This window comes from Polypterus senegalus, chromosome 14 (genome assembly GCF_016835505.1).
Source record: "Polypterus senegalus isolate Bchr_013 chromosome 14, ASM1683550v1, whole genome shotgun sequence".
Taxonomy (NCBI): domain Eukaryota; kingdom Metazoa; phylum Chordata; class Cladistia; order Polypteriformes; family Polypteridae; genus Polypterus; species Polypterus senegalus.
Window position 1 is genome coordinate 93,541,763 of NC_053167.1, and position 13,132 is coordinate 93,554,894.

Here is a 13,132-nt window from a genome sequence, read left to right on the forward strand (position 1 = left end):
GGAAAAAAAAATAAAAAATAATAGTCTGCCTTCAAAGAGTTAACTCCCCCGGGTGGAACTGAAGAGTCGCATATGTGGGGGAGGAACGATTTTCCTCAGTCTGTCAGTGGAGCAAGACAGTGACAAAAGTCTTTCACTGAAGCTGCTCCTCTGTCTGGAGATGATACTGTTCAGTGGATGCAGTGGATTCTTCATGATTGACAGGAGTTTGCTTAATGTCCGTCACTCTGCTACAGATGTTAAACAGTCCGACTTTATTCCTACAATAGAGCCTGCCTTCTTAACAAGTTTGTCCAGGCATGAGACATCCTTCTTCTTTATGCTGCCTCCCCAGCACACCACCGCGTAGAAGAGGGCACTTGCCACAACCGTCTGGTAGAACATCTGCAGCAGCTTATTGCAGATGTTGAAGGACGCCAACCTTCTAAGAAGGTATAGTTGGCTCTGACCTTTCTTACACAGAGCATCAGTATTGGCAGTCCAGTCCAATTTGTCATCCAGCTGCACTCCCAGGTATTTATAGGTCTGTACCCTCTGCACACAGTCACCTCTGATGATCACAGGGTCCATGAGGGGCCTGGGCCTCCTAAAATCCACCACCAGCTCCTTGGTCTTGCTGGTGTTAAGGTGTAAGTGGTTTGAGTCACACCATTTAACAAAGTCTTTGATTAGCTTCCTGTACTCCTCCTCCTGCCCACTCCTGATGCAGCCCACAATAGCAGTGTCATCAGCGAACTTTTGCATGTGTCAGGACTCCGAGTCGTATTGGAAGTCTGATGTATATAGGCTGAACAGGACCGGAGAAAGTACAGTCCCCTGCGGTGCTCCTGTGTTGCTGATGCACATATTGAGGTCTGTCTGTAAGATAGTCCACGATCCATGCCACCAGGTGTGAGTCTACTCTCATCTCAGTCAGCTTGTCCCTAAGGAGCAGAGGTTGGATGGTGTTGAAGGCGCTAGAGAAGTCCAAAACATAATTCTTACAGCACCACCGCCTCTGTCCAAGTGGGAGAGGGATCGTGTAGCATATAGATGATGGCATCCTCCGCTCCCACCTTCTCCTGGTATGCGAACTGCAGAGGGTCGAGGGTGGCGGACCTGTGGCCTCAGGTGGTAAAGCAGCAGCCGCTCCATGGTCTTCATCACATGTGACGTCAGAGCAACAGGCGGAAGTCATTCAGCTCACTAGGACGTGATACCTTTGGGACTGGGGTGATACAAGAGGTTTTCCAAAGCCTCGGGACTCTCCCCTGTTCCAGGCTCAGGTTGAAGATGCACTGTAGAGGACTCCCCAGTTCCAACGCACAGGCCTTCAGCAGTCGTGGCGATACACCATCTGGACCCACTGCTTTGCTGGCACAAAGTCTCCTCAGCTCTCTGCTCACCTGGGCTGCTGTAATTGTGGGTGGGGATGTCTCACCTATGCTGGTATCAGCAGAAGGATGGTTGGAGGATGCAGTACTCCGAGGTGAGAGTGGGTTAGGGTGATCAAACCTATTAAAGAAGTTGTTCATTTGGTTTGCTCTCTCCACGTCTCTCGATGGTGGCACCCGCTTGAGCTGCAGCCAGTGATAATCTTCATCCCATCCCACACTTCCTTCATGCTGTTATTCTGCAACTTCTGCTCCAGCTTTCTCCTGTACTGCTCTTCGCGCCCTGAGCTGGACTCGGAGTTCCTTCTGCACTCCCTTGAGCTCATGCCGATCACCTTTAAAAGCCCTTTTCTTCTGGTTCAAAAGGCCCTTGATGTCACTTGTAATCCATGGCTTGTTGTTAGCATAGCAGCGTACTGTTCTTACTGGAACTACAATGTCCATACAGAAGTTGATGTAATCAGTTGTGCATTCAACAGCCTCTTCAATGTTCTCACTATGTGACTCCAGCAGTATATCCAAGTCTGTAGTTCCAAAGCAGTCTCTCAGAGCCTGCTCTGCCTCAGGGGACCACTTCCTGAATGAGCGTGTGGTTGTAGGTAGTTCCCTCACTCTTGGTTTGTAGTGAGGCTGAAGCAGAACCAGGTTATGATCTGCTTTCCCAAGCGCAGGCAGCAGGGTGGCGCTGAATGCGTCTTTAGCGTTTGCATACAGTAGGTCAATAGCCCTATTTCCCCGGGTGTTACAATCCACATAATGGAAGAAGGCAGGTAATGTTTTATCCAGCGTTACATGGTTAAAATCTTCAGAGATTAGCACAAGTGCCTCAGGGTGCTGCGTTTGTAACTTAGCAACTGCGGAATGGATGATGTCACTCGCTATCTCCGGTTCGCTTTAGGGGGGATGTAAACAATAACAACAATCACGTGTCCAAACTCTCTGGGCAAGTAATAGGGGCGCAGACTTACGGCCAACAGTTCGATGTCCCTGCAGCAAGTGGAGATTTTAACGTTTACATGTCCTGAGTTGCACCACTTTGTATTGACATAGAGAGCGAGTCCTCCTCCTTTCCTTCCACAGGTATTTGCGTCTCTGTCTGCTTTAACTGTGCTAAACCCGGGTAGCTCCATGTTAGCATCTGGGATGGTAGTTGTTAGCCATGTTTCACTAAAACACAGCAAGCTGCATTCTCTGTAGGTTCTGACATTTTTCACCAGCACAGCCAGTTCGTCGATCTTATTTGGTAGTGAGTTGACATTTCCCAGGATCACAGAAGGCACCAACGGTTTATAACGCCATTTTCTCTCAAGCTACTTGGATTTTATCTTATTTTTTAGCCGGCTTGGCTGCCCCGATATCGTCTTCTTACCTCGTCAGGTAAATAGGGAACCACACCGGCGTGGGCATTTCTTCTCAGTGCTTTAAGTTGACTATTTGAATAGTCTCGGTGTAAAATCCATGTCAAGTAGTAAAAATAGTAAAAAGTGCCCAGGGAGCGATTCCACATAAAAGAAAGTGGTAGAAGTGATCAGTGAAATGGAGAAAAATAGAAAGAAAAAAAAAAAGGTATTAAGATAAAGTCATACACGGAGCTGCTGGAATGGCTGCCACTCTCTGCGGCGCCGGAAATATATTCAAATATATAAAAGTACATTACTCGACCAAAGCAATAACAAATAGAAACCACAAAAAAAAAAAAAAAAAAAGAATCCTAGTGGTACTTGAGCAACTGTTATCTAAATATAAAAAAAAAATCTTGAGCATCTGCACTTCTGTCTTTTTTTCGGTGTAGTACTGGGTGTGAAAGTCCTCCTTGGGACAGTTAGCCATAATGCAGCCAGGAAAAGTAGCTGAAATCCATACGAGCCACAAGAGTTGGCACCACGCTTCGCTACATCATTAATAATATATAATCATAAAACACTTATAACACTATTGCTTAATGCTGTTAACTGGCTCGAAAAGTCAGAGAATTAACTGAAAATCACAAACAACATGCTCATAACAAGTTATTGGAAAGGAAATTCTGTGAAGGCCTGGACTTGAAGGGGTGATGTGCTGCAGCACTGGATTGTGCTCACTTTTTTGTGTATATATAGTGTAAATAAATGTGTGTGGTGAAACCATCATGTCTACCTGTCTGGGTCCGGGCTGTACCCCACACTCACTAATTCATACCCTTTGATTAAAATGATACTATTCTAATCAGGAAGACCATCAGCCTATTGAATACATGTTTAAACTGTGTGAATTTTGTTTTCCATCATATTAACTCCTTTACACTTTCACTTAAACAATTAAAATGTTTCAGAATGCAACTCTTTTGCCAGAATAAAGGCATCTCTATGTTCTGAATAGGGACATGCATGAAAGCAAGCTTTTGTGTATTGTGTACTAATAATTCTGGTTGCAAACTTATTATGGGATAAAAACATTTTTTATAAAATACATACATACATACACACAGACAGACGTCTGGGTAAAGTGCAATCCTAAATTCTAAAATTAATTTCTTGTACTGAGACCAGGATGTGTCCCTGTAAATTTCATAATGGAGTCTCAGGTAGAACAAGGATGGAGGTCTGCGGCTTTGGTTTAAGTATTTTTAATTCATTAACTTGTTAAATCGACTGATTGCTAGCCAATACAGCCTCAAACAAAATTCCATAGTATTTAAATTAAAAAATACTGTCACAAATACTGTTCAATATACTGAGACTTTCAATTATGTTTTTTGTGGTATTCAAACCACAGGGTAGTTACTTTTTCTGTAATGGAAACATAACTTTTTTATACAGCAGTTTGAAAAATACTATTTCCTGTTACATAAATTTGGTAAGCCTCTGTCATTTGTTTTCACCTCTTCTGCCAATTATCTCACTTAATGAATACCAGCTTAGATTTCTACTGAAAGGAGGCAGAAGAAAGTTGTATGCGCCTGATATCATAAATAGAGTTTTACAGTATGTGCAGGATGATTAATATTAAATAAAACATTTTCAATTTTTTTTAAGAACATAAATTTAGTAAACTCACATTGTCATTCTGAAAAGAATGGAGAAAGTTTCCTCCAAGTTCACCATCATCTCTTGGGGTACCTGGAGGATTGCTGATTCCACTTATATTACTGGGAGAATTCTACAGAAATTAAACACAAAGGTAATGAACAGAAATACCAAAATAATAGTTCTCACTGATATTTTTAAATAACCTACAAAAACCATCTGGATGTCTATTTAAAAGATATAGACTACAGAGTAGTGGTAATAGGTTGGAGGATGGGTGGTGTGAGAATGTGGCTCCAGAAGGGACTTGAAAAAATAAACTGTGAAAAATAACTGATAAAAAGATTTAGATTTACCTTTGTGTTTTAGTGTAAAAATTAACAACATATTCACATATTTTAGAAACAACTTCACATCAACGCCAAAAATAAGTGGCTCCATGCCTGTTGATAAATTTGCTAACTCTAATAATCAGTATGTTATTTTTGATTATCACACACAGAGGTTTTATCAGTTCTAAAACTGTGATTTCTTGACATGGCTGGCACCAGCTCTTTATTTATTAATGTTTTGCATTTGGCTGCCACCTTCTTTCAAGGCAACTTAGATGATAAGGAAGAACAAAATTATTTTTTTTTTTTTTAAGAATTTGAGAACAGGCAGGTTAAGTGACTTGGTCAGGGCCACACAGTACACCAGAGATGAGGACATTAATATTCTGGTTTAAAATCCAAGGCCTTAACCACTAAACCGCTCAGTCTGCTTATTTAAATATGCCACTGTGGGAACATCTCAGCATTACTGTGGTAACATCAGTCACTGACTGGTTCCAGCCTGGGTCTTGTGTATTGAACATTATTATTCAATGTATCACTTTTAATCATTCACTTAAGTTATTTTTTTCTGTCTAGTAGCGTTTATGCAAAATAGAGTAAGAAATATACTGAATAGAAGACTAAATTGTAAGCATATACTAATGGGGTTTATGGCCAAATGGAACTTTGATCCTATAATAAAATGCAGCAAATTAGACACAACTAAAAAAAGCACCAGGAAAAAAACACATTAGTTATACAGTAATTTCATCAATATATTCTAAGTGCAGAAGTATGTAAACACCCATCACCAAGATTTAATGTAATTAGTGTGCAGTATAAAGAATGCCTCATTTACTCTCTAATGAAAAAACTGAAAAATGGTTACAGTTCTAGCTGCTTTACAAATAATGTTCAAAACAATCCTGACCTTCCCTTTGTACACTAGAGAATAAAGTGAAGTTGCTGATCACTTGACTACAGAAATCTCATTTTACAGTTGTCACTTCATTGTTGCACAATGATATGGTACTGTTAAGTTACAGTATCTCACAAAAGTGAGTAAACCCCTCACATTTTTGTAAATATTTGATTATATCTTTTCATGGGACAACACTAAAGATATGACACTTTGATACAATGTAAAGTAGTTAGTGTACAGCTTGTATAACAGTGTAAATTTGCTGTCCCCTCAAAACAACTCAACACACAGCCATTAATGTCTAAACTGCTGGCAACAAAAGTGAGTACACCCTTAAGAGAAAAATGTCCAAAATATGCCCAATTAGCCATTTTCCCTGCCCGGTGTCATGTGACTCGTTAGTGTTACAAGAATCAGCCTGTCAGTGCTTAGACCACACACTGCACGCTGCATTAAATTGGTCTGCATGGCTGTTGTCCTAGAAGGAAGCCTCTTCTAAAGATGATGCATAAGAAAGCCCGCAAACCGTTTGCTGAAGACAAGCAGACTAAGGACATGGATTACTGGAACCATGTCCTGTGGTCTGATGAGACCAAGATAAACCTTATTTGGTTCAGATGGTGTCAAGCGTGTGTGGCAGCAACCAGGTTAGGAGTAAAGTGTGTCTTGCCTACAGTCAAGCATGGTGGTGAGAGCGTCATGGTTTGGGGCTGCATGAGTGCTGCCGGCACTGGGGAACTACAGTTCATTGAGGGAACCATGAATATCAACATGTACTGTGACATATTGAAGGAGAGCATGATCCCCTCCCTTCGGAAACAGGGCCGCAGGGCAGTATTCCAACATGATAACGACCCCAAACACACCTCCAAGATGACCACTGCCTTTCTAAAGAAACTGAGGGTAAAGATGCTGGACTGGCCAAGCATGTCTCCAGACCTAAACCCTATTGAGCATCTGTGGGGAATCCTCAAACGGAATATGGAGGAGCGCAAGGTCTCCCAATATCCACCAGCTCGTCATGGAGGAGTGAAAGAGGATTCCAGGGGCAACCTGTGAAGTTCTAGTGAACTCCATGCCCAAGAGAGTTAAGGCAGTGCTGGAAAATAATAGACAAATTGACACTTTGGGCACAATTTGGACATTTTTCACTTAGAGGTGTACTCACTTTTGTTGCCAGCGGTTTAGACATTAATGGCTGTGTGTTGAGTTATTTTGAGGGGACAGTAAATTTACACTGTTATACAAGCTGTACACTGACTACTTTACATTGAATCTAAGTGTCATATCTTCAGTGTTGTCCCATGAAAAGATATGCTAAAATATTTACAAAAATGTGAGGGGTGTAATCACTTTTGTGAGATAATGTATGTTAAGTCCTTTTTCATGAACTTTATACCATGAAAAAATTAGTAACATCTTTATAATGCTATGAAGAAATCATATCCTCCTATCCCGTATCTTTTCTTTTCACATTCCTGTCACAGGTGGTTTTAATATAACAGCTATTTGATTATGAGCATGCCGAAATGGAAGCTTCAGTTTTGGGTTTACTTAAAACTTTACACACTATTGTTAGTTTGCATCTTGTTCTGTTAAACGTTCTACATGACTGGTGGTCAGGGGCATGTGTGCGACTGTCCATTATCTACTAAGATTACGTAAATGAAAGCTGGAAAAGTGGTGTAGTGTGAAAGGGCCTAGGTTTTTACACGCTGATAGTAATAGAATGGCAACCAAAATGCACAACACTTGTTTAAAGTAATATCAAAGTCCACTAAAAATACTGATCTACATTACTGCATTGACAGAATAAAGAGGTCTTTAAAAAAAACTATGCCATTGTTTTCACCTCTTTAAGATCAGCACCACTAATCACACTATAAAGAATGGCACAAATAAGCCATTGTTATGAAAAGGCATTCATTTAAAAAAAAATTGTTCTAAACTTGCAAATTAAATGATATTAAGCATAAATAATATGCAGCCCACAGCATTCCATGGACACCCATTATGGCAATATACAAGCTTGTAGCAAATTTGAATTTTAGTGAACCTATTTATATTACCTTAGGAAGTCCATCTATATCTCCAGATCCTGTAAAAAACAAACATGATTTTTAAAAATATTACGTGGGATGACTGCCAAATAGACTTTAATTACTTACTAAAATCCTACAAAATTAATTTTTATTTAACTATAAACCTAAAAATTAAAGCTGTCTACAGTTTTAATTCAAGGAATATGTAACAACTCTTCCTTTGACAAAAATGTGAAATGGTTACAAAACAACCATAAGACAAATCTAAACAAAGCATGTCCTTTATATTTTTCTCTAACAACTATGACAAATTTTAAAATGTTATGGGTGAGGGAAAACTAAGAGGCACAGATATATACAGCAAAACAGTTTTATGGCACTTATGAAACCTTCTGGAAATCTATTTACTTGTATGTCTGCAAATGCTTCAGATTGCTTCCGTTATATCTGAATAAAACAAAAACTTGGTTAAATTAAATAACTTCCTACACTAAAAGTGGGGAATGCCATTAGCAAGAACTGCTGCCTTCCCATAACAGGCTCACATTTCAGATCAATAACACTGACGTCGTGTTTAGCATCTCTTTATTAAATTCTACTAACTCATACTTGGAGGCTTACCTAATGATCCATTCATATGATGTGGTTCCATTCCGCCCATCCCCCCCATGGGTCCATCAGATCCAGGGCCCATTGGGAACTGATAAATAAGCAACAGGAATACCATTAAACTGCACATAAAAGGCGGCAGCCTTTCAAATGATATACAGTACTGCATAGTAAAAGATAAGCTCATTTAAGCAGTAAGTAAATAACAAGCACATTTTATGTTCATTTTAACCTTCCCTCTTTTTCATATGTTACTCAATGCCATTTATATCTAAATAAATCTGTAAAATATTTTGCCATTAAGTTTCTCTCAGTATCAGTGCCTGACCTTAACTATTTTCTTCATAATATACAAGTCAAAATACCCTGTTTTATTCAGGTTTATAACAGCCAAATAGACTTTCCAGTAAATTCAAAATCTAATATTTCTGATACATAAATGATCACGTCAATCAAAGTCAAAATCCACAGTGGATATATTTATTGGAAAAAAAAATATGACACAAAGTGACCACAAAAGAGTGTGTATTTTAACTGCACATTTAAATTCTTATCATCTACAGGGAGGATCAATAACCAAAGTATTTACAAACAATAATATTAGGTGAGTAACTACCAGTGAATTGTGAGGAAACAAACTGTGGCACTATAAAGAATCGCCTTAATAACAGTTTTTATTTCTATGAAGACAACAATAAAAATGACCATACAAATTGGATGATACGGCTTGAGCCTAAATGAATAGGCATATACTATACATTACTAATTTGTAGTTGTGTGTGAATTATTAGATGATCCAAAAGACTGAAAACACACCATAAACAGAGTGTGTTCTCTATAGTTGTTTTTTTTTTTTTATTTTAAACTTAGGTCCATTTATTTATCAATTACTTGATTCCTGCTTTTCAATTAACACTAGAATCCCTGAAGCCTATAAAAAAAATTCGTAACACCAGGCCAACTTAAATTCCTTCGCACCTCTACATCAGGTCTTTGTTTTGCAAATGTGTCAATAAGCACAAGCAGCCTGTATCCCATCCCCTCCACCAACACAGCTGAAGATCTCCCAGCTCAAGTCTCTTTATCTGGGTGTTAGGTGCTTGGAGATGTATAAGTTAAATATATTATTATTTGGAATACATACATTTTTCATGTGTGTTCTGTGTCTACAACAATCTGGATAAATGTTGGATGACAGGAAATGCGAGGCAAGAAATGTTGAAAACATAACTAAAACAGAATTTCTTTTCATGTTATAATAATGACAAAATGCATATGTGAAGTGTATAAGTGTGTGAAGACCGAAGTCCAAATATCAAATAAACACTTCCAGAAAAGGTATAACAAAACAAGTGTGCCTTTATTCAAAAATAAACCAAAAATAACCAAAGAAAAAGAAATTATTCAATTTACATGTTGTTGCCAATATGTAAAAAAATGAATCCTAAATACCAATTGCATGGCTGGTATAGAGGTAAGAATGGCTGCTTCTAAATCACGAGGTTGCGGGTTTGATCCCGGGGTCTTCCTCGTAGGCTACAGGGATTCTAGTGTTAAACTAAATGGACACCACACTATATGATAATTACTCAATTTATCCGTGCTACTTTGTACATTCACTTGTACAGCATATTTGAATCTGTAGCTTTGCAGTTGCTTTTCGTACTCATGGTTACTTTGTCACCTTTCAGCTTACCCTTCTCTTATATATCCAAGCTCATACTGGGATCTGTCAGTATTTCATTTTTGTTTTCCTTGTACTTGTAATTATTGATGTGTTTATTTTTAAAATTACTGTCACCTCATAAACCTTCTGATGTACCTTATGTAAGTCCAGGTTGGTAATGGTAACAGGGCATTTTAATTAAATTAAAGAACTGATAGTGCACATATTACCGTTACTTTGTGAATTTCCCCTTGGGATTAATAAAGTATCTATCTATCTATCTAACCGGGAAAACGTACAGAAGCAGCTAAACTGAACAGCATGTTATATAGTATAAAAATTGAGATTATGCATAAACTGTTTAAAAGTTGTTGTGAAAGTAACATTCTGTCCATACATGAAGACAGACATAAAAAACAACTGAAATTTCAGTACACTTACTCTTATTAATGCAAAGACTGAAAAAGCTGTTTTTTTTTTTAAAGTTACATTTATAAGAATTACAGGTGAGATAAAATGTGCAGTTAAAATCAAGGGGTAATGATTTGAACAATTTATAATAAATACAAAATATTACTTTAAAATTGTTTAACAAAAATTCAAAGGCAAATATGTAAGCTGAGCAAGGGTAACTTTTGTCCAGTATTACAGAGTGTTTCTTCAAAGGCAACAGTGTTGATATAAGAATATCTGCAACAATACAGGAAAAGAAAATAACAAGCTTTGCTAGCCTGAAAGGACTGTTCTTGTTAAAACATGTGCTCCTACCTAATACCAAATGTTGCTTGGGTAAGAATAGATTTCCTGGAACACTGAACTGGTTAAGTTAAGTGGAAAATGAGCCTGTGCCAAATGAATAATTTTTTGATTTTTATTTTTAACAGATTTTAAGAGCAATAGCAAATTTTAAATGTATTTTCTTCATAGCTTCAATAACAAGTGGAGGGCTTGTGGATAACCTTTACATAATAATTACAAGAGAAGGACAACTTGTAAAACTTAAATCTTTCATTGAGCAGTGATACTGAAAAATGTTTTATTGTACTACTCAGTTCATGTATTTTCTACTACATTGTAATGTTATTAATACAATACAAAACAAATTTTGCCCAAACTTAAAAAGCATGGTAAATTGATTGTATGAACTCATCAAATGCTGCCAGAACAGGTTCAGGTTTTATGCAATTCTGTATTAGGCTTTGAGCAGATAAATAAATGCACTGATTTATGATAGACATTAACAAATACTGAGTAACATCAGATATATTAATAACAATACATAACAGTTTCTTTCCTGCATTGGGGTCCCTAATTAAGAACTACAGTGTATCCGGAAAGTATTCACAGCACATCACTTTTTCCACATTTTGTTATGTTACAGCCTTATTCCAAAATGGATTAAATTCATTTTTTTCCTCAGAATTCTACACACAACACCCCATAATGACAACATGAAAAAAGTTTACTTGAGATTTTTGCAAATTTATTAAAAATAAAAAAACTGAGAAAGCACATGTACATAAGTATTCACAGCCTTTGCCATGAAGCTCAAAATTGAGTTTAAGTGCTCCCTGTTTCCCCTGATCATCCTTGAAATGTTTCGGCAGCTTAACTGGAGTCCACCTGTGGTAAATTCAGTTGATTGGACATGATTTGTAAAGGCACACACCTGTCTATATAAGGTCCCACAGTTGACAGTTCATGTCAGAGCACAAACCAAGCACGAAGTCAAAGGAATTGTCTGTAGACCTCAGACAGATTTGTCTCGAGGCACAAATCTGGGGAAGGTTACAAAAAAATTCTGCTGCTTTGAAGTTCCCAACAAGCACAGTGGCCTCCATCATCCGTAAGTGGAAGAAGTTTGAAACCACCAGGACTCTTCCTAGAGCTGGCCGGCCATCTAAACTGAGCGATCAGGGGAGAAGGGCCTTAGTCAGGGAGGTGACCAAGAACCCGATGGTCACTCTGTCAGAGCGCCAGAGGTCCTCTGTGGAGAGAGGAGAACCTTCCAGAAGGACAACCATCTCTGCAGCAATCCACCAATCAGGCCTGTATGGTAGAGTGGCCAGACGGAAGCCTCTCCTTAGTAAAAGGCATATGGCAGCCTGCCTGGAGTTTGCCAAATGGCACCTGAAAGACTCTCAGACCATGAGAAACAAAATTCTCTGATCTGATGAGACAAAGATTGACCTGTTTGGTGTGAATGCCAGGCGTCACTTTTGGAGGAAACCAGGCACCTCTCCTCACCAGGCCAATACCATCCCTACAGTGAAGCATGGTGGTGGCAGCATCATGCTGTGGGGATGTTTTTCAGTGGCTGGAAATGGGAGACTAGTCAGGATAAAGGGAAAGATGACTGCAGCAATGTACAGAGACATCCTGGATGAAAATCTGCTCCAGAGCGCTCTTGACCTCAGACTGGGGCGACGGTTCATCTTTCAGCAGGACAACGACCCTAAGCACACAGCTAAGATATCAAAGGAGTGGCTTCAGGACAACTCTGTGAATGTCCTTGAGTGGCCCAGATCTCTGGAGAGCTTAAAATGGCTGTGCACCGACGCTTCCCATCCAGCCTGATGGAGCTTGAGAGGTACTTCAAAGAGGAATGGGCGAAACTGGCCAAGGATAGGTGTGCCAAGCTTGTGGCATCATATTCAAAAAGACTTGAGGCTGTAATTGCTGCCAAAGGTGCATCGACAAAGTACCGAGCAAATGCTGTGAAAACTTATGTACATGTGATTTCTCAGTTTTTTATTTTTAATAAATTTGCAAAAACCTCAAGTAAACTTTTTTCACGTTGTCATTATGGGGTGTTGTGTGTAGAATTCTGAGGAAAAAAATGAATTTAATCCATTTTGGAATAAGGCTGTAACATAACAAAATGTGTAAAAAGTGATGGCGCTGTACTTCAAACATACAAATGAAATACTGATTTGATTTTTTTTTTTTATGTAAAGCAGAATATTCAACCATTTTCAGCGACATAAGCCTGCAAAGGTGGTTAACTGCTAAAATCTAATCACATACAGGTCTATGATTTGCGGGTTTACCTTTGACAACAATAATTAAATGGAAATTATTTTGCAAGTACTACAATGTATTATAGAAAACTACAGACAATGCTGGAGCCCTGCTACTTAAATGGACTGCAAATCTCAGCAAGCCAATGGTTGTGGTGAGGGCTGCTGTATGGGAGGATGA

General features: G+C 38.7%; 1 protein-coding gene across 11 annotated transcripts in view; it reads right to left on the reverse strand.

Moving 5' to 3' along the window:
• Positions 1–13,132, reverse strand: part of ssbp3a (single stranded DNA binding protein 3a) — a 206,700-nt gene that overhangs the window by 3,827 nt on the left and 189,741 nt on the right. For all 11 annotated transcript variants that reach the window (XM_039736135.1, XM_039736133.1, XM_039736131.1 and 8 more), the window contains 3 exons: positions 8,278–8,356; positions 7,684–7,712; positions 4,410–4,511 (listed from right to left, as the gene is read on the reverse strand). In XM_039736135.1, coding sequence (XP_039592069.1) covers positions 4,410–4,511; positions 7,684–7,712; positions 8,278–8,356 — 210 coding nt within the window. The remainder of the gene's footprint in view (positions 1–4,409; positions 4,512–7,683; positions 7,713–8,277; positions 8,357–13,132) is intronic.